This window comes from Solanum lycopersicum, chromosome 3, assembly GCF_036512215.1.
Source record: "Solanum lycopersicum chromosome 3, SLM_r2.1".
Lineage (NCBI taxonomy): Eukaryota > Viridiplantae > Streptophyta > Magnoliopsida > Solanales > Solanaceae > Solanum > Solanum lycopersicum.
In genome coordinates, this window is record NC_090802.1 from 3,570,565 (window position 1) to 3,593,866 (window position 23,302).

Genomic DNA, 23,302 nt, shown 5'->3' on the forward strand with positions numbered 1-23,302 from the left:
AAATAAAAATATCTTTTTTCTTTGCATAACAAAATAGACTTTTCTAGAAGGAAAAAGAAAGAAAAGGTCATTATTGATTAGGCGTGTTTAGTTGTCGTTGTAATCGAAGTAGCAAATTGTGTCAATCCACTTTTTATCTTTTTCGTTCTCCCAAATTTAATTTTATTTAACTTTTAAAAAATTAATTAGATTATATTAATTTAATTTTAAATAAAATATTAAATATTTAAAATTTATGTGAAAAATACTATATATTACAAGTTTTTACATATCAATATGATAAAAAAATATATCGTAAAATATTAGTTTGAGTTTTGATAATTTGACTCTAAAAAATAAATTGCGACAATTAAAAGTAGATGAATGTAGTACATTATTATTCTGCCTTGACAAAAGTTTACGGATGTACAATGAAAAAACAAATAAGAGTTATACAATTAGGAGCAGTTTGGTTATTGGTTAGAGTTATGCACGATTTAGTCATGGGAGTTATATTTGTACTAGCTATGTGAATATTAGTTATACAGATATTAATAATATAGGTATTTATTTAGTTATATAGAAATTAAAACACATGAATTATCAACTATTGAATATTGAATTTGTTGTAAATAATAATAACCCATACTAATTAAATATATAAAATAATATATAAGCTAATATTGATTAGTATATGTGGCGTAAAATAATATACAATCAAATGTCTAACATTAAAAAAATATTTATAATTACATAAATAAATAAAAATTAGTGAACATATAAAAAGAAATGAAAAACGGTCCACATATAAAACGAAATCAAAAGAACAATCATAGTTAGGAAAACAATAAAGTTTTCTATTGAAAAAGGTTATTAATTTAAATATATAATTTATCATTTTAATACATGTATAACTAATATTTCTGCACAACTTATATATAAATTTCATCGGAATTTTTGTTAATATTAATTATATGGGACTAATAAAAGAGCAATCAAACCCCATATCAATTAATACATGAATAACTTTTATATAACATTTTAAGGATCGTTTGGTAGAAAGATAAATAATATAGGAATTATTAATACGTGAATTAGTAGTGTAGGAATTAGTAGATAATTACCGGATAATATTATATTTTATGGCATTCTAATTAGTTAGGACAAAAACAATTTTATTGTCATGTTACTATTTTCTCACTTGAACTATTTGAGGGTAAATAATTGTTATCTTAATAAATTAATCACTTAAAAATGTTAATTTTCAATTTAGAATCGGTAGACCATCTACTTTAAAATTGAAAAGACTGTAAAAATAGTAAAATCGAATACATCATCTACATTTACATATAAATTTGCAAGTTATAGTTTTAGTATGTATGCAATTCATAAATTGTTCAAAATACAAACAGTTAGAAACCACATATAAACCAACAAATAATATATTCAATTCAGATCACAAACGTCATGTGCTAACATATTTGTCTTTTCAATTATTAAATGTTAAACAAGTCACATTTTAAATATTATATTGATATGTATTGCATTTATTTATTAACAAAAAATTCTCTCTAAACAATAAAATTTGTAAGCTAACTTATTTAAATAAATTTACTAGTTGATATATAAAATATAAAATCATAAAAACAAATAAAATGATTTGAGGGATATTTTTGTTTTTACATAGATAATCCGATAGTATTATTAATACCACCACATGGAATGTATTAGTAATACCTCCTATAATACCATGTAGGGTGTATAACTAATCTATGGATTAGTTATACTTAGGCCTAAAAATTCTACTAAACATAGTATTAAATAATATCATACATAATACATGGACTATTTCTCCTAATACCTCCTACCAAACGACCCCTTAAAATCTTACCAACCAAAAATGTTACAAGTTATATTGACTTTTATACCAATTCAAAATTTCGTTAAATATAATAAAATCAATACAACTTTTATACATACATAAGATGTATCTTATACAGTAACCAAACGACCCCTTAATTATTAATTAACCTTATTTTTTCTCCACCAATTGACATCAAGAAAAAAAACATTTGACATTCAAATTTATCAACTCTTTTACTTCTATGTACAATATAAACAAGCTAAATCAAGTTGGGAATTTAACTTGCTTTTTAAATTTTTTTAACATAATATGCTTTTATTGTACTATTGCTCAAGTTTTATTGTGAAAATCAAATGTCACCAATCTCCCCAGTCAACATGCTTGTTGATCTACGTCATTATTACATTGTTTAAAATCACCCTCCTTTAAAATTTAATTCTAATTAAACAGATAAAAATTTAGATGAAAGCAGTGATCGAAAAAGATTGCGATCCTAACATATTGTCTCTGTAGAGAATTGAATAAAAGTCAGTAATAGATATTTTTTATTCCTATTTTCACGTGCTATCAGAGTAATAACTTTTTAATTTTACTGAAATTTTACAATAATGTTTTAAAGTTTAAGAAACTAAAACTTCACGATAGTGGCTATTTTTCGAATAAGGGGAGAAATTAAAAGGACCATATTTGTGAATTTTAGTTGGATGCAACTTTTAAAGCGAAATTTCTGTTTTGGATCTTCAATGGGCCGATTGAGAATATGAGACACAATCTTCTTTGTTCCAATAAGTATAAATGATCAAGTATATTATTAAAAAAGGAATATTTCACATAGATTTACTTAAAAATAACTTAATTACTCTTTATAGTTATAGTTTGATAATTACAATTCGTAGCTACATGTTATGTAGAGAAGAGAGGCGAGTGAGACTGGGAGAGAGAGGGGGGAAAGAGTTTGGAGAAAGAGAGTATATAATATTATATATTGAGAGTTCAAAAGTGTATATCAGGTTTTTAAGCATTTTATAAAATATATATAAAAATGGTTTCAATTTTTTTTTTTGAAATAGTGATACTTAATTTTTAACTTTTAACTAATATTAATACTTTTAAGAGTAACTTTCACATATAACAAACATAAAAATCATATTTGCATGTTATAGTTATACTTTGCATAATTGCGCTCTATAACAAACATAAATATGTACATTTCGCTATACATATATAAAAGAACAATTGTATAATTCGCTATACATATACAAAGAAATCAGTTACGTAATTCGCCATACATGTTCAAAAGAAAGCAGTTGTATACAAGAGATCAATTGTATAATTTGTGTATGTGTAAAACGAGAAAGAGAGAAAGACAAGAAAATTGGGCAGGAGAATATTTGTATTGTATAATTATAAGTGTATAGGACGAAAATAAATCTATTTGTATTTGTAGATATAATTTTCTCTCGCTTTATACAAACAGAAACACAATTTATACATTTTGTTTCTATTTGTATAAGCGAGAGAGGCGAGCGAAATTTGGGAGAGAAAAGAGAGGAAAACAAAAATATATGTATATATACAATTTTCTCTTGCTTTATACAATCACAAATGCATTTTATACATTTGTGTTTACATAAAAGCGAGAGGGAAGGAGGAAGAGAGAGAGAGAGAGTGGCGAGCTAGAGTTTGAGGGAAAGAGACGACTGACAAACAGTTTGCTACAGGGCACAATTAAGTCAAAGTGTGGTTAGAGTGTACTATGCACGTCAGTGATGTGTGTTTCTGTCACGACCCAAAGCCGGGCCGCGACTGGCACCCACACTTACCCTCCTATGTGAGCGAACCAACCAATCTAAACCTTAACATTTCAATATAATATCAACATAAAGTAATGCGGAAGACTTAAACTCATTAATAAAGTCAATAACTATTATTATCCCCAGAATCTGGAAGTCATCACCACAAGAACATCTATGATCAAATGACTAAACTAAGAGTATTCTAAAAGCTAAAAATACATAAGAAGCTAGTCCATGCCGGAAGTTCAAGGCATCAAGACTTGAAGAAGAAGATCCAGTCCAAGCTAGAAGCATTAGCTCACCCTGAATTTCCGATGTAGTAAGACTGACTTGAATTACTGTTGAGTCGAAGATGACGGCACGTTTGCTGCACTCCACAAATAAACAAGAAGAAGACAATAAAAGTAGGGGTCAGTACAAAACACGGGTACTGAGTAGATATCATCGGCCAACTCAAAATAGAAAACAGTATATATTAAGCAATATCATAAAATCAACTAATATCTTTAGCATGCAGCATTTACAGTTACCATAACCCTTGGTTACAACACCAAGCACATCAATGAGGACTCACGCCTCCTCATCATACTCATTTGGAAATTCAGTTCATTAGATTGAGTATATTAACATTTTTCAAGATTCATTATCTTTATTCCCCTCGTGTCGGTACGTGACACTCCGCTCCTCAATATACTATCCTGGTGTCGGAACGTGACACTCCGATCCTCATATACTATCCTGGTACCGGAACGTGGCACCCGATCCATATTCTATCCTGGTGTCGGAACGTGACACCCGATCCATATTCTATCCTGGTACCGGAACGTGGCACCCGATCCATATTCTATCCTGGTGTCGGAACGTGACACCCGATCCATATTCTATCCTGGTACCGGAACGTGGCACCCGATCCATATTCTATCCTGGTGTCGGAACGTGACACTCCGATCCTCATATACTATCCTGGTACCGGAACGTGGCACCCGATCCCCTAATCTCACTACTTTCATTCATCAAGCCTTCTTTTATACCAAGGCATCATCATTAACAAAGTAGATTAGGGTTTCTTTTCAAGATTTGGGATTCAATAGCTTCATCATGCTTATTTATTCATAATTACATAAGCACATCATTCATGCAAGCATACAATTAAGCATATAGAAGGTTCACAATACTACTAACACATATCATTCGCTATTAAGAGTTTACTACGAATAGCATGAAAATCATAACCTACATCCACCGAAGAATTGAAATCAAGCAAGTTAATCCTCAAAGCTTGGTGCTTTCCTTTTCTCTCGATCGTTTCTCCCTCTCCCTTCTTGTTCTTTCTATTTTCTTATTCAAACCCTCTTTCTTTTACCCTAATTAGTATATAATTAAGAATAAAAGATGGCAATAATGCCCCACTAATTAACTTAAGGTTACCTCCTTTAACCCCCAAGTAATTAGACTTATTAATATAAACCCACTAACTTTATAATTAAAGTAGGAATAGTCCAAAACGCCCCTTAAAATAATTACAGAAATCCAACCCCGTCTGGGATTACGCAGCCTGTGACGGGCCGTCACGCCTGCGACGGTCCGTCCTGCTGTCCGTCGCATAGTTCAGAAACTTGATTTTGGGTGAATGGCCTGTGACGGTCCGTCACACCTGTGACGATCCGTCCTGCCACTCCGTTACGAAGTTCAGAGAGTCGATTTTCAGTACCCAATTTCAGATTTTCTAAGTGTTTTGAAACGAGACCCTGCGACGGTCCGTCGTGCCCATGACGGTCCGTCGTGGGTTCTGTCGCTTCTGCTAGTTTTTTCCAGAATTGAAGTCTGCTACTCAAAATGACTACACAGGTCGTTACAATAGATACTAATTTACCCATCGTTCGTCCCCGAACGATCACAAGAAGGAAAACAAGGGCGAAAAGGAGTACCTGAATCTATAAACAGATGTGGGTATTTTTCTCGCATATCCGCCTCCTTCTCCCAAATGGCTTCTTCAACGGGTCGATTCTTCCATTGAACTTTGATGGATGCAATCTCTCTTGATCTCAACTTGCGAATTTCTCTATCTAGAATGGCAACAGGTTCCTCCTCATAAGACAAGTTCTCATCAAGCAAAACTGAATCCCAACGGATAATGTAGTTTCCATCCCCATGGTATCTTTTCAACATCGACACATGGAATACCGGATGTACTCCGACAGCCCTGGAGGCAAGGCTAACTCATAAGCCACCTCTCCTACTCGCTTAAGTACTTCAAATGGTCCAATGTACCTTGGACTTAGTTTACCCCTTTTACCAAACCGCATCACCCCTTTCATGGGCGAAACCTTCAGCAAGACTCGTTCTCCCTCCATGAACTCTAAGTCTCTAACCTTTCGATCTGCATATTCTTTTTGTCTACTTTGCGCTGCTAGAAGCTTTTCTTGAATAAACTTCCCTTTCTCTATCGAATCCCTCAAAAGGTCAGTACCCCAAGGCCTAACCTCAAATGCATCAAACCAACCAATGGGAGACCTACATCTCCTACCATACAATGCTTCAAATGGAGCCATATCAATGCTTGAGTGATAGCTATTATTGTATGAAAACTCCGCTAAGGGTAAGAAGCTATCCCAATGGCCTCCAAACTCTATCACATATGCGCGAAGCATATCCTCCAACACTTGAATCGTTCGCTCAGACTGACCATCGGTCTGAGGGTGGAACGCGGTACTAAGGTCCAACCTAGTACCCAATTCTGCGTGCAATGTCTTCCAAAACTTAGAAGTAAACTGCGTACCTCTATCTGATATGATGGATAGTGGAACCCCATGCAACCGAACAATTTCTGAGATGTAAAGTTTGGCTAACTTCTCTGCATTGTAAGTCACCTTGACCGGAATGAAGTGAGTAGACTTAGTTAACCTATCAACAATTACCCAAATAGAATCAAACTTTCCCAATGTCTTGGGAAGACCGACCACGAAGTCCATTGCGATTCTCTCCCATTTCCATTCCGGATGGGCATTCTCTGAAGTGTTCCTCCGGGCCTTTGTTGTTCATACTTTACTTGTTGACAGTTTGGACATTTGGCAATAAAATCAACAATATCACGCTTCATTCTACCCCACCAAAAGTGTTGCTTTAGGTCACGGTACATCTTGGTTGCACCCGGATGTATCGAATACTTTGAACTATGAGCCTCTGTCAGAATAGTGTTAATCAAATCATCAACTCGGGGTACACATACCCTTCCCTTGATTCTCAAAACATCTTCCTCATCGATTTGTGCTTCCTTAGCCTCTCCTTTCAACACTTTATCTCGGATCCAGATCAATTTTTCATCATTAAACTGTTTTCCCTTAATCTTGTCAAGAAAAGAAGATCTTGACTCCGCACTAGCCAACAATCCTCCCTTCTCATTTACCTCTAACCTCATCAAGTCGTTAGCCAGGATCTGAACCTCTCTGGCCAATGGACGTCTAGAAACTTGCAAGTGAGCTAGACTTTCCATGCTTCCCGCTTTTCTACTTAAAGCATCTGCCACAACATTCGCTTTCCCCGGATGATACAAGATAGTGATATCGTAGTCCTTTAGTAACTCCATCCATCTCCTCTATCTTAAGTTCAAATCTTTCTGAGTAAAGACATACTGAAGGCTACGATGATCCATGTAGACCTCACACTTAACCCCATATAAATAGTGTCTCCATTGCTTTAATTCAAACACTACCGCAGCAAATTCTAAATCGTGGGTCGGATAGTTACGTTCATGCACCTTTAATTGCCTTGAAGCATAAGCAATCACACTCTTCTCTTGCATTAGTACTGCACCCAAACCAAAATAGGATGCATCACAATAAACAATGAAGTTCTTACCCTCTACTGGCAAGGTAAGGATAGGTGCGGTAGTCAACAGGGTCTTGAGCTTCTGAAAGCTTTCCTCACATTCGTCCGACCATACAAATGGAACATTCTGCTTAGTCAAGTTCGTCAATTGGGAAGCGATGGAAGAGAATCCCTTGACAAATCGACGGTAGTAGCTAGCTAACCCAACAAAGCTCCTTATTTCTGACACATTAGTAGGTCTTACCCAATTCTTCACTGTCTCAATCTTAGAAGGATCCACCATCACTCCCTCCTTAGAAACCACGTGCCCCAAGAAGGACACTGCATCTAGCCAAAACTCACACTTAGAGAACTTGGCATAAAGCTTTTTCTCCCTCAACATTTCCAATACCATTCTCAAATGCTCTTCATGTTCCTTCTTGCTCTTTGAGTATACCAATATATCATCAATAAATACGATCACGAAGAGGTCCAAATATGGCTTAAAAATCCCGTTCATCAAGCTCATGAACGCAGCAGGGGCATTCGTAAGACCAAAAGACATCACTACAAATTCGTAATGCCCATACCTTGTTCGAAAAGCAGTCTTTGGCACATCCGTTGCCCGTATTTTCAATTGATGATAACCAGATCTCAAGTCAATCTTGGAGAAGACACAAGCACCTTGTAATTGATCGAACAAGTCATCAATGCGAGGAAGAGGATACTTGTTCTTAATAGTTACCTTATTCAGTTGTCTGTAGTCTATGCACATCCGAAAACCCCCATCCTTCTTCTTCACAAACAAAATCGGAGCACCCCAAGGAGATGCACTTGGTCTAATGAAGCCCTTGCTCAACAACTCTTGAAGTTGGGCCTTTAACTCCCTTAGCTCTGCGGGAGCCATTCTGTAAGGGGGTATAGAAATGGGGCGTGTGCCCGGTTCAAGATCGATACAGAAGTCAATATCCCTATCTGGTGGCATACCAGGAAGATCTGCAGGGAACACATCCAAAAACTCGCGGACTACCGAAACCGACTCAATCAAAGGTACTTGGGTAGTGTCATCCTTGAGATGTGCCAAGAAAGCTAAACACCCTTTACTAACCATTTTCTTAGCACGAAGAAAGGAGATGATACGCACCGGATTGGAAGTGTAGTCACCCTCCCACACTAACGGATTTGTCCCAGGCTTGGCTAACGTCACCGTTTTAGCATTACAATCCAAGATAGCAAATTGCGGAGAAAGCCAAGTCATACCCAGAATTACATCAAAATCAACCATTTCTAAGATAACCAAGTCTACATAAGTATTGCTCCCCACAAAGTTCACCAAACAAGACCTATATACCTTTTCAACTACCACAGACTCACCCACCGGAGTAGAAACATGAATAGGCATATCAAGTAATTCACAATGTAAATTTAGACCATTAGCAAATGAGGAAGATACATAAGAAAATGTGGATCCAGGATCAAACAATACAGAAGCCATGCAATCACAAACCAGAAGATTACCTGTGATGACAGCATCAGATGCCTCCGCTTCAGACCGCCCAGGGAAAGCGTAACAATGGGCCCTATCGTTTGTCTGTCCATTGCCCCTACCATGTTGTGATGTAGTAGTTCCAGTTTGCCCATCACCTCGGCCATTTTGGTGACCACCATTACCTCGACCACCACGTCCTCCAGAATAACGGTCCCTACCATGACCACCTCTACCTCTAACATTTGGAGGTCTGTAACTCTGTTTTGGACAATATCTCTTAATATTTCCAATCTCCCCACATCCATAGCACTCTCTGGGTTCATGCATAGGTCTCTCAGAGAAGTGTTGACCGGTCGGAGGTGGACCCCCAACTACAGTTTGTAGTGAAGACTGAATGGGTCGAACTGCGTAACCTCCGGAACCCTGTCCTCTAGAGTAAGAACCATTAAACTCACCTCCCTTTCGAAACCTTTTTGATGTCGATGTCGTAGTGAAGTCGTCTGGCTTCACTCCTTCCACTTCTATCACAAAGTCTACCACTTCTTGGAAGGATTTTGCCGTTGCCGCTATCTGTAAAGCCGAAATCCGCAATTCTGACCTCAACCCCTTCACAAAACGACGAATCCGCTCTTGTGGACTGAAACAAAGTTGAGTGGCATACCGGGATAATGCACGAAACTTAGCCTCATATGCATTGACCGACATCCTACCTTGCTCTAGGCTCAAGAACTCATCCCTTTTCCTATCCCTCAAAGTTCGGGGGATATACTTCTCCATAAACAAGCTAGAGAATGAGGCCCAAGTCATAGGTGGTGCCTCCGTTGGTTGACACTCAATATGTGACCGCCACCACATTTTGGCATTCCCTTGAAACTGATAACTCACGAACTCAACACCAAACCGTTCTACTATACCCATCTTGTGTAGTAGCTCATGACAGTCAACCAGAAAATCGTAAGCATCCTCAGATTCAGCACCCTTGAAGACTGGAGGTTTCAATTTCAAGAACTTACTGAAAAGTTCATGCTGATCATTTGTCATTATAGGCCCAGTAGTCAGACGTGGAAACGTGCCTATGTCCAATGAGGCATCCATACGAGGAGCCATAGTGGCTGCATGTTGTACCTCTGAAACTGGAGGTGTTGGTGCAGAAAACACTGGAGGTGCCTGACCCTGATCGGACAACCCACTAAGATAAGCGAGCACCTGATTTATCATCTCTGGGGTAGGCTGGGGTGGCAATCCCTCATTCTGCACTTGTTCATTTTCCCCTTCCTCACCCTCTCTTATTACCTCCTCAGTCGGTGGAGGAGTCATTGCCCTAGTATCAGATGGACTAGGTGCTCGTCCTCTTCCCCTAGAGGACGTCCTCCCACGACCTCTACCACGGCCTCTTGCCGCTGCTCTTCCTCGAGCTACAGCCCCATTGGCTGGCTCAGACGCACCCTGTCCCGCCGGTGCTGATGTTGGTGCTGGCGTAGTCGTTGCTCTAGTTCTAACCATCTGCGAAATAGAGTGAAGATGGTCAGATACCAATTTGTATCACCTAGATACCAATTGGACCCAAGTAGTAGCACGAAAGAAAGAATGAAAGAGTGAAATTTTCCTAAAGTCTTATAGCCTCTCAAGGAAAAGTAAAGGCGTCCCCCTACCGTTCCTTAAGACTCTACTAGACCTGTTCTTGTGTGATGAGACCAACAAACCTAATGCTCTGATACCAAGTTTGTCACGACCCAAAGCCGGGCCGCGACTGGCACCCACACTTACCCTCCTATGTGAGCGAACCAACCAATCTAAACCTTAACATTTCAATATAATATCAACATAAAGTAATGCGGAAGACTTAAACTCATTAATAAAATCAATAACTATTATTATCCCCAGAATCTGGAAGTCATCACCACAAGAACATCTATGATCAAATGACTAAACTAAGAGTATTCTAAAAGCTAAAAATACATAAGAAGCTAGTCCATGCCGGAAGTTCAAGGCATCAAGACTTGAAGAAGAAGATCCAGTCCAAGCTAGAAGCATTAGCTCACCCTGAATTTCCGATGTAGTAAGACTGGCTTGAATTACTGTTGAGTCGAAGATGACGGCACGTTTGCTGCACTCCACAAATAAACAAGAAGAAGACAATAAAAGTAGGGGTCAGTACAAAACACGGGTACTGAGTAGATATCATCGGCCAACTCAAAATAGAAAACAGTATATATTAAGCAATATCATAAAATCAACTAATATCTTTAGCATGCAGCATTTACAGTTACCATAACCCTTGGTTACAACACCAAGCACATTAATGAGGACTCACGCCTCCTCCTCATACTCATTTGGAAATTCAGTTCATTAGATTGAGTATATTAACATTTTTCAAGATTCATTATCTTTATTCCCCTCGTGTCGGTACGTGACACTCCGCTCCTCAATATACTATCCTGGTGTCGAAACGTGACACTCCGATCCTCATATACTATCCTGGTACCGGAACGTGGCACCCGATCCATATTCTATCCTGGTGTCGGAACGTGACACCCGATCCATATTCTATCCTGGTACCGGAACGTGGCACCCGATCCATATTCTATCCTGGTGTCGGAACGTGACACCCGATCCATATTCTATCCTGGTACTGGAACGTGGCACCCGATCCATATTCTATTCTGGTGTCGGAACGTGACACTCCGATCCTCATATACTATCCTGGTACCGGAACGTGGCACCCGATCCCCTAATCTCACTACTTTCATTCATCAAGCCTTCTTTTATACCAAGGCATCATCATTAACAAAGTAGATTAGGGTTTCTTTTCAAGATTTGGGATTCAATAGCTTCATCATGCTTATTTATTCATAATTACATAAGCACATCATTCATGCAAGCATACAATTAAGCATATAGAAGGTTCACAATACTACTAACACATATCATTCGCTATTAAGAGTTTACTACGAATAGCATGAAAACCATAACCTACCTCCACCGAAGAATTGAAATCAAGCAAGTTAATCCTCAAAGCTTGGTGCTTTCCTTTTCTCTCGATCGTTTCTCCCTCTCCCTTCTTGTTCTTTCTATTTTCTTATTCAAACCCTCTTTCTTTTACCCTAATTAATATATAATTAAGAATAAAAGATGGCAATAATGCCCCACTAATTAACTTAAGGTTACCTCCTTTAACCCCCAAGTAATTAGACTTATTAATATAAACCCACGAAATATATAATTATAGCAGGAATAGTCCAAAACGTCCCTTAAAACGTATCAAGTAATCCGACTCCGACTAGGATTACGCAAGCTGTGACGGGCCGTCGCGCCTGCGACGGTCCGTCCTGCTGTCCGTCGCATAGTTCAGAAACTTGATTTTGGGTGAATGGCCTGTGACGGTCCGTCACACCTGTGACGGTCCGTCCTGCCACTCCGTTACGAAGTTCAGAGAGTCGATTTTCAGTACCCAATTTCAGATTTTCTAAGTGTTTTGAAATGAGACCCTGCGACGGTCCGTCGTGCCCATGACGGTCCGTCGTGGGGTCTGTCGCTTCTGCCAGTTTTTTCCAGAATTGAAGTCTGCTACTCAAAACGACTACACAGGTCGTTACAGTTTCTCAAACTTATGACCAATGAGTGATGATTTAGATATGAAAGTTACACTTTCAATACTTTAGATATAAAATTAGAAAAGAATAAAATAATTTAAACGTATTTAACATTTCACTGAAGAAAAAAACGAAGAGAATAAATCAAACAATTATCAAATCGATAGTTTTCTTAAAAGAATATAATACACTGAAAGACAAAAGGAAACACAAAAATCTTATTTTCACTCCAATCTTGTTGATGAGTTATACCATCCATTTTCTTTGATTTGGACATCATATATAAAGTAACACATCAGAATAAGTAAACACCCTGCATTGTAAATATATATAAAAAAAAATTATAAGTTCAAATTATTAAACAAAAAAAAAATGAAGCTATTAGAGAGGAGTTAAAATAATAATAGTAATAACAATAATAATAATTATAATATATCAAAGTCCCTTTTAACTTTTAGTTATTCTCTCCATTTTTCTAATTAACTTTTTAAAATGTCAATTCTACACTTACATTATTAATCTTTATTTTTCTTTTATACCTTTTTCAAATCATAATATTTTATATTTTAATCTATACAACAAATTTTCTATAGAAAATATGAATTTCGTTCAAAAAAAGAAGAAGAGAAAATATTAATTGAATATATAATATAATATCGTTCTATAATGAAATAAATGAACATAATTAAAAATGGAAAAAATGACAAATATACCCTAAACTATTGTAAATAGTGTGCAGATACCTTCGTCATACGTTTGGGACATTGGTGCTTCTACCGCCCAAAATCTAGAGCATATATGCTCTTCAATCTAACGGAAGATTAAACAGGGACACGTGACGCAATTTTATTCGTCGATAAATGACTGATTGGTGAATAAGATTACGACACACGTATGTTCGTTAGTATAAATGATATGTATGCTCTAATTTTTGGACGACAGAGGCACCAATATTTCAAAAGTATGACGGAGGATTTTACATATCACTTACGATAATTCAGGATATATTTATCATTTTTTCCATTAAAAAATATTGTTATTAGTTTCAGCAGTCTAGAATATGATGCAAGTAACAAAAAATAATTAATAAAGATAAATTTTGTAACAACTTTTTGAAAAGATTATCTATTTATATTGTAAATATATTATAAATTATAATTTAAAAAATATTTCGCGACAATCAAAATTCATTTATCTATGTAAATAATAGAGAATAAGATATTATCACAATTACATAAAATTTTCCTTTAACTTGGCTTCAGCTATCATCTACAACCTTCAAATTTAGGTGTGTACAAGTAGACACTTAAGCTTATATACAAATTTGAATAAATAAACACACACATTGTATATAAAATTAACATGAGATACACTCAAACTGATTTTATGCCAAAACTAAAATATGCATGTGCATACTTCATACATACATACTTAGAATAACAATTATATATATAAAAGAAGGCATTATTATAAGATTTATTCTACTTTTAAAGTTCATATACTTAATAAAAAATCTATAAATACAAAGATTTTGAAATGACAAGGTTATGAATAGATTTTTCATTGGATAGTATAGGTGAATGATATATTTAAAAAAATGAAATTTCTTTCTCCTCACGTATTTAAGTCACATACCTTACCTTACGAAAGATTTTAAATTTTTTACGCAATTTCTCAAATATAATAAAATAAAATAAAAAGTATGCAAAATATCTTCTTAATGCAAATCTTTGTGGACAGCAGAGATATCATGTTTAATAGTAAATTAAACAAGTAAAGTTAACTTAGTGTTATAAAACAAATAAATCCTAACTAATTAAGTTATGTATGTATGAGTGTATACGCACACACACACGTTTGATCTATAAGTGGATCATTAATTTATATTGTACTTGTACATTTTACCTCTATGGGTGTTGTTTTTTAATCAAATTTTAAATTATTTTTTTTTCAACTTTAGAATTAGATCTACTATGTTATATACCAAGTTGGAAATCTTAATATTATCTAATCAAGGTTCTTAAATTGTTATTGCTATACTGTAAAAGGTTATAGCTAATTTAATCAATTTATGTCAAGTTGAAGCATAATGTAGAACATTAGTGCTTCACTAGACGACAATGTTACTCCCGTCGTAATTTACGTGACATTTTTCGTTTTTTGAGAGTCAAATAGTTGTAGTTTGATCAGAAATTTGCACACGAAATCTTCAAATTTTTAAAAAATGAAATTTATATATATTTTAAACTACGTAAGAATTACTCTAAGTCACAGTAATTGATAATTCAAAATACTTGAAATATAAAATTTCCTGTAAAAAACTGATTTGTTTGAATCTCAAAATCCGAAAAGTGTCATATAAAATGAACCGAGGGAGTAGTTTAATTATAAATAATTTTGACGAATCCAAACCTAAAAGTAAACAAAACGAGAAAAAAGTGGACCGACCGAAAAAATAAAAATAAAACGTTCCTGGTTGAGTATATTAGGAATAATACACAAATAGCTCCAAAACTATGACCGAAATTTTCAAAGCAACACTTAAGTTTATTAGGGTCATATTACCTCCTGAGCTCGTTTTAAAAATATTTTTGTGCACCTTTTATACTGACGTGACACCCAACTTTACAAGTGTGACTTAAGGTATATGACTAGTTCAATATTTTCCTATTTAGTTTCCTTTTCATGAAGTTGCTATCTAAAATACTCAAATTTTCAAACCAGAAACGTCCTTAGTGAATGAATGTATACTTACGTGCTGAAAAGTCTTTAAATTCGAGATTATAGCTACTTACCTATAACTTCTATAAAATGTAGCTTACAGAACGAATGACTCTTGTGAAATAAAGTTCACATATTATAGGTAAGGTCATTTTCTCATCGCCTTGCAACACAAAAAGCTAACGTTTGTTAGCTTTGTTTTTACATTTCAGGTATATTTATTACTAATGTGAACATACAAAAAACTCAAAGAAGGATTATGACTATGGCATTGACGGAGAGAGTGATTCTTGGTTCCATTGCTTTTGCAATATTTTGGATATTGGCAGTTTTTCCTGCTGTACCGTTTATGCCTATTGGAAGGACTGCAGGATCATTACTTGGTGCTAATTTAATCGTAATATTTCGAGTATTGACACCAGATGAAGCATATGCTGCTATTGATCTTCCAATTTTAGGACTTCTGTTTGGAACAATGGTTGTGAGTATTTATTTAGAAAGAGCAGATATGTTTAAGTACTTGGGAAAATTATTGGCTTGGAAAAGCAGGGGAGCTAAGGATTTACTCTGTAGAATCTGTTTGGTTTCTGCAATTTCAAGTGCTTTTTTCACTAATGATACTAGTTGTGTTGTGTTAACTGAGTTTGTGCTGAAAATTGCTAGGCAACAAAATCTCCCACCTCATCCGTTCCTTTTAGCTCTCGCGTCTAGTGCAAATATTGGATCTTCAGCAACTCCTATTGGGAATCCTCAGAACTTAGTTATAGCAATATTGAGCAAGATCACGTTCGGGAGGTTTTTATTTGGTATATTTCCTGCAATGTTTGTTGGAGTTGTTGTTAATGCTGTATTGTTGCTTTGCATGTATTGGAATGTGTTGTCTGTTCAGAAGGGTGTTGAAAATGCTGAAGTAGAATTAGTTTTGGATGAACAAGTAGTCTCTCATCGTTTTGCACCAGCAACGATGTCACATGTTGTTAACTCGTTACATTCTCAAGATCAGTTTAGTGGGAATGAAATCATCAAGGATCCAAACGGGGTGTTTGATTCTTCTAGGAATTTTAATGCCTCGAGAGAAGCAGCAAATGATCATGGATCACTTCAAATGAGGGACAAGAATGTGTCTTTGAAGACTGTCGATGAACGTGAAGATCAAAACTTCACATCTTGTGAGGAAAAGCACAACTTCTCTGAAATATGGAGAAGATTGTTGTGGAAAATATGTGTTTATCTTGTTACAATTGGAATGTTAATATCTTTATTGATGGGGCTGAATATGTCATGGACTGCTATCACAGCAGCACTTGCTCTTGTGGTTCTTGATTTCAAAGATGCTAAAGAATGCTTAGAAAAGGTACTTTCGCCTTGTCTTTACATTTCTTCGTCTTGTCATGTATAGTGTTTCTCTATGAGTGACTATGTAAAAAGTTTTTTTTAAACTATCAGATCAACCAGCTACGATATATTAGTTACGTGAAAAAAAAAAGTTTAATTTGTTCATTGTGGTGTTTCAACTTGAACAGGTATCGTATTCGCTGTTGATATTCTTCTGTGGTATGTTTATAACAGTAGATGGATTCAACAGAACAGGGATTCCAAGTGCTTTTTGGGATTTTATGGAACCATATGCCAAGATAGATCATGCTGGTGGTGTAGCAGTTCTTGCTGTTGTCATACTTGTCCTCTCAAATTTAGCTTCTAATGTGCCTACTGGTTTGTCACGATCTCAACTAGTACTTCCTACTTTGTTTGTCTGGTTTTGACTTTACATAAAGTTTAAGAAAGTACAGAAAGACTTTTGAATCTTATGGTCTTAAATTTGTTCATTTGATGATAGTTCTATTGCTGGGAGTTCGGGTAGGTGCATCAGCGGGTGCAATATCCGAAGCAAGTGAGAAGAAAGCGTGGCTCATCTTAGCCTGGGTTAGTACTGTGGCTGGCAACCTTTCACTATTAGGGTCAGCAGCAAACTTGATAGTATGTGAACAAGCTCGTCGCGCTCAACCTTCGGGGTACAATCTCTCATTCTGGACTCATCTCAAATTTGGAGTTCCCTCTACTATAATTGTTATAGCTATTGGTTTGATACTCATTGGAGATTGAAGTTAAATTTGTACTAATAGCTTCACAATGATTGTCAATAGGAGTTAAGTCTACCTTGTGTATTCTGTTCTCCCAACAACATGTTGTAAACAAGTGCAGCTAAAACTGTCACTTGGTATAATTTCCAATTCCATTATAATTGGGACACCTCAACTTAAGATAAGAAGTTTATACCTTGGCAAAATACAAAAGAGATGTTGTGTATATAATTAAGGTCTTACTAACTAGTGACGCATTTTAAAGTCGTGAGCCAAGGCCAAAATCAAACAACATCACTAGCGGATTGAGCCGTTACAAAAGGTATAAAGGTCTTATTGGCACTTGGTATAATTTTTATTATAACCTTGACACCCTTTCTTAGTTCTTAAGATAAGAAATTCCACATCAGCAAAACATACGCGTTCTAAAGTCGTGCGGGCTTAGGCTTAGAGCGGACAATATCATTAACAAAGTTGGGCCTTTACAAAAACTTCTGTTTATTCGTAGTATATTTTACTAGGATTGAACTCTCTACATTTTTTGTTCCCCACGAGAAAATATTTTCAGCAAAAAGTTTGGCAGCTACGATGATTATAAATCAAGATTTCGGGATAAACAAAAAAGTCACGTCGGGGGTAGGTCTTGAGATCAGGGTCGGGATCGAAGTCAGGTTAGAGTTGGCTCTAGGAGTCGAGTCTCGGGGTTGGGTATTGGGGTTAGGTCGAGTCACGAGGTCAGTGTTCAGGTTTGTGTCTTAGGGTCGAGGTCAAGGTCAGATCTCAAAGTATTAGTCAAGGTCAAGGTCGGTCTTGAGGTTGTGGGTCATAAACTTCGGGTCAGGTCTCAAGGTCAGGTTTCGAGAGTCTTTAGATCTCAAGGTTGGGTCTCAGGGGTTGGAGTCGGGTCCTGGGTTAGAATTAGAGGATTAGGGTAGGTTCTCAAATCTCAATCTTGGGTTAGCATTAGGGATGATTCTTAGGTCGGGGACGTGTTCCAGGTCGAATCCTAGGTCAGGCTTTGTAAGGTTGAGGATCGGGTTCTTCATTGTTTTGGGACATGTGTCCAAATTTGGAGTCATAGTATTTGCGTACATTATACCTCAAATATCCTTGAATAAGATTCTCCATACTAATCGAATACACACACACAAAAAAAAACCACTTATCTTCGAAAAATTTACTAATGGAATTTGATCATTGTTTTACGGAATTTGTTAAGTGATAGGTGAAAGTAGTTTTCATTACTAAAGTTTTCTATTTTTGGCATAAGTTTCACGTTGCATTTATAAGAAGTATACTTCCACATAAATAACGCTTTTGTTCCAAGAATTCTCTTTTTTAAAACAAAAACAAAAAAAAAGGATCAGGGGAGATGTACCCAAATTAATAGCTAAAAATGAATACTTGGCCAAGTGGTGTATGTGCATGCTGGCCTACTAGGAATTTTATTTTGAATTTTAGTTATATGCATCGCGTACAAAGATTTAGATCCTCGGAAAAGGTGTTTAGATTGACTTAAAAGTTGGTTCAACTCATGTTTTAGTCTGTTGTTGACTTCTTAAAGTGTTAGACAAATATAAAAATAACTTAGAATAAGTTAAAGTGTTTAGTAAGGTTTCAAGGTTAAGATAAATTTAAAATGACTTAAAATAAGTTAAAAATAAAACAGTAGCTATTTTTCTTAATTGACCTTTTTAAATGTATAATCTACTCCTTGCATTATCATTTTTTATATTTCCCCCCCTTTTTATATACTATTTTTAATTCATAAATATTTTTGTTTTTTAATCTATATAACAAATTTCATAGAAGCATATTTATTTCATCCAAAATTGAAAGAAAAGTGAAATATATTGATTGAATACCTAAGCTAATATTGTTCTATAATGGGAACAAATGAACAAACTTAAAAAATATATATTAATTTTAACGGAATCTATAATATGATAAAAATAAGATATAGTTCTTGATGATTTCTTTAAAAAAATATCTATTTTTATATTGTAAATAAGATTTTAAATTATTATTTAGTAAATATTTTTATTGATGACGATCAAAATTTTGTTTATCTATATAGATTATAGAGAATAAGATATGCATAATACATAAACACGTGTCTTTTAAACTTGATTTTAGCTGACATATGATCCTCAAACTTTGGATATGCACAAATACTCAATTAAATTTGTATAAAATTGAACAAATCGATATGCATACACATAATACGTATACATACATGACACATGATACATACAATATGTGTTATTGCAAGTAATATTAAGGCTCAAATACATAAACAATTCCCTAAACTTGTTTGGTGTTTCATTTCAGCTACCTCAACTATGTTATTTTCCTATTGAATCATTGAACTACCCATAATTTGTTCATTTTAAACACCGTTGGCTGATGTGAAACTATATTTTGTGAGGGTATTGATAGAGAATACATATGTTGTTCCAAAACTTATTAGTCCAATAGTTGGTGAAACTGTTCGAGAAAATTGTGTTTTACTTCAAGTCATTTGAACACATTAGAAAACAAATGAGACTAAGGGCCCGTTTGGATGAGCTTAATAAAAGCAGTTTTAAAAAAGTACTTTTGAAAGTGCTGAAACTTATTTTTAAAATAAGCAGTTATGTGTTTGGATAAAAGTGCTGAAGTTAAAAAAAAGTTGTTGATGTGTTTGGCAAATAAGTGCTGATAAACAGCTTTTTAAATCAAAATGTCTGAAATACCCTTAAAAACTGTTAACATAATAAAAGTTAATTTATTTATATTTTACAACCATAAATAATTATATTTTGTTATCATTCACATATTTCTTTCTCATCACAAATTATTTATAAGAGGAATATAAACTTATTATAGATTTTAAAGATATATAATTTGAATAGATTAAAGAACGATTTAAGATTTTATTTTAGTTTCATCCATAGGTAATAATAATTGTTTATCATTCACATATTTCTTTATTATCACAAATTATTTATAAGAGGAATATAAATTTTTATTTAAGTTATATGTGCAACTTATTTTACATTTTAATAATATATAATTTGAATAGATCACTTGAAAGATTTAAGATTTATTTTATTTTCATTCATTAGTAATAGTAATTGTCTATCATCCACACGTGAAAAGGGAAAAATAGAAGAAAGAGATGTTAGAGTTATGTGGGTAATTTGGAGATTGTATAAAAATATTAAGGGCAAACAAGTAAAAATGTGGTCAACTTAAAACAGCTTATAAGCTGGGGAAAAAAAAGCACCCCTACCCCAACTTTTAACTTTTGGCTTAAAATAAGTTTTTTTTAACTTAAAATAAGTTGTTTTGGATATTGCCAAACAGCTAAATAAGTCAAAAACCAGCTTTTAAGTCAGTTTGACCAGCTTATAAGCTGAGCCAAACAGGCTCTAACACATAGTTTGTCTTCATTCCTTTAATCAAAATCATTACAATATGAACATAATTGAATGCAAGTACAATAGAAAAGCCGATCAAAATCAGCCAACAATGTTTAAAAGAAACAAATTATGGGTGGTTCAATAATTCAATAGGAAAATGACGTAGTTGAGATACCTAAAGGGAAACCATATCAGGTTTAGGGATCTATTTATGAGTTCGAAATTTTTAAAAATTTAAAATATACATGTATAAATCCACACTTGGAGTGCTATATAATGTGGTGATAATTGGGTGCACCTCTTTGCGTGAGGTTAGAAATTTGAATTTTATATTTACCTTGTAATAGTGCATTCTTTACTACCCAATTTGAATTAAAACATGCGTAAAAATAATGAATCATGAGCTAACATCTTAAATGGTTAAGAAATCACTATAAATTGATTTAAACCTTCAAAGTTATTTTATAAGGAACATACTAAAACTCCTAAGAAATTAGTCTAAATAGATACAAGAGCTTCTATGAGTACAATTTATAAAAGAAATATGACATAACTCTCATTATAAGGAAACAGGATGGAAGCTGCGACAGATCATCATCGTTTTCAGCTATGAAATATCAATGAATTCTTACAACCAGAGTATACAACATAAATAAAATAGACATTCAGAAAGAAGCATGCAACATGAAATAAAAATACCAAACTCTCTTAATCTCGTATGGCAACATCCTGGCTCACTTAGAACAATACATGGAACTGACATCCTAAATCAACACCACTTATAATACCAAAATCATCATAATAAATAAAAATATTCTAGAGAACTAAAGAATTGAGTCTCAATAAGCTTAACCTAATAGTAAAAACAGTTTAGACAATTAAACAATTGAGTTTCATAAATTTGACACAATAGTTAAAATAATTATGCAGAAATAAACCCCTAAAAATGGAGTTGGTAAAATAATATACAATTATAATCACAAGTATAATATAATTCGGACTGCCAATCCTCACCCTATATGCACAATAATCAAGAACAACATCAACATAAAAAGCCATATATGATTCATCACTTATTTCAAGTAACCCGGATCACTCAAGGATCCAACATGTTACAATCACATTTTGAAGAAGTAAAATCGATTCACACGTGGAATCATAAATAAATACTTGATCCTCTAATGAAACTCAAAATCAAATGTTAGTGTACCAATGTGGTACCTGATCCAATCATATATGGATATCTCTATACCAGGTGAGGTACTAGAGTAAACTATTAGTATATATAAATGTGATACTCGAGCCAACTATAAGGATATTTTGTACCAAGAGTCATATATACGTGGTACTCGAGGCAATCATATGTAGATATACATGTACAAAGTGAGGTACCCAAGCAATAATTAATATATATCAGGCGAGATATTCAATCTAATCATGAGGATATGTTATACCAAGTGTGGTATCCGAATCAACTATCAAACACATATAACCAATATAACTTATACGTATCCGAGATACATGTATCTAAATGTGAAGTAAATGTGGTACGATTTATAATTATAAAAATTAAAGTAAAGACACATAATTAGATTCTGAACTAGCGACAATTGTATTGTTTGTTGTACTGTATATTATGAAAAGGGAATGAGAATGGACATAGGCTGGGTGTAAGTTTATTTGAAAGTAGTTTGGGCTTTGAGTTTAGTATTTTAAATTTTTTGAATTGGTATACTAAAGTATCAAAGTTTTAGAAATATTAAATCGAAATCGAAATCAAAACATCAAATTAGTTTGATTTTCGGTATTTATCCTATCCCTAGATACAAGACTCAGTAACCTATTTTTTTTCATCTCACATTACCACAGATAAAATTATCTCAATTCATGATTTAGCCTATGTTGGTTCTTATGTGCACTCGAAGGGTAAGAACTGCAAATATGATTTTTAGATAAAAATATGATTTTTAAAGAAAAAATATTTTTGAGCCTACCGAAAAAGTGTTCAAATACATTGTTTCAAAAACAAGTGTGAATACATTGATATTATTCAAACTGAATTAATTATTGATACATCTTATTTACATTTTGTAACCGTCTTTCAATTCTCCGTGTTGACTTATTTAGTCTGTTGATTTTAAATTTTTATTTATCTCCCTATCAATTTTGTTTTTGTAACGTATGTCCTTGACCTATATAAACGTTGTATCTGTGAACAAAATAAACATTGAAATTTTTCTTCTTTTTTTTTTTTAAGTTGCTTCTTTGATTGTATTCTAAGCAATTTTTTATCATACAGATTTCAAATTTTCAATCACGGAGTGCACACATTTTCAAAGTGATTGTAGAACTTTAAAGAGCGATCAGTCATAACGATTTACATGTTAATCAAGTCAAAATCCCGAGGAAACATGTTTCAAAGTGACTGTGGAATCTTGGAGAGCAATCCACCATAATGCTTGCATCTCAATCGAGTCACAAATGCTTTCAACATAGTGATTTGACACGATCTATAAACTCGATAAGTTTTTACTGTTTATTTTTATTCTATTTCAGTGTCAAGATTAT

At 34.3% G+C, this 23,302-nt stretch overlaps 1 protein-coding gene across 2 annotated transcripts; it reads left to right on the forward strand.

Moving 5' to 3' along the window:
- The first annotated feature begins 15,161 nt into the window (after window positions 1-15,161).
- LOC101259123 (silicon efflux transporter LSI2-like) lies at window positions 15,162-17,543 on the forward strand. Of its 2 annotated transcripts, XM_010319326.4 has the most exons (4): window positions 15,162-15,391; window positions 15,462-16,603; window positions 16,773-16,962; window positions 17,087-17,543. In XM_010319326.4, exons 2-4 carry the CDS (start codon window positions 15,509-15,511, stop codon window positions 17,350-17,352), a joined length of 1,551 nt encoding a protein of 516 aa, XP_010317628.2. In that variant the 5' UTR covers window positions 15,162-15,391; window positions 15,462-15,508; the 3' UTR covers window positions 17,353-17,543. The 2 variants fall into 2 exon arrangements, with proteins under 2 accessions (XP_010317628.2, XP_025886181.2); XM_026030396.2 differs by having other exon boundaries at window positions 15,162-16,603.
- The last annotated feature ends 5,759 nt before the right edge of the window (window positions 17,544-23,302 follow it).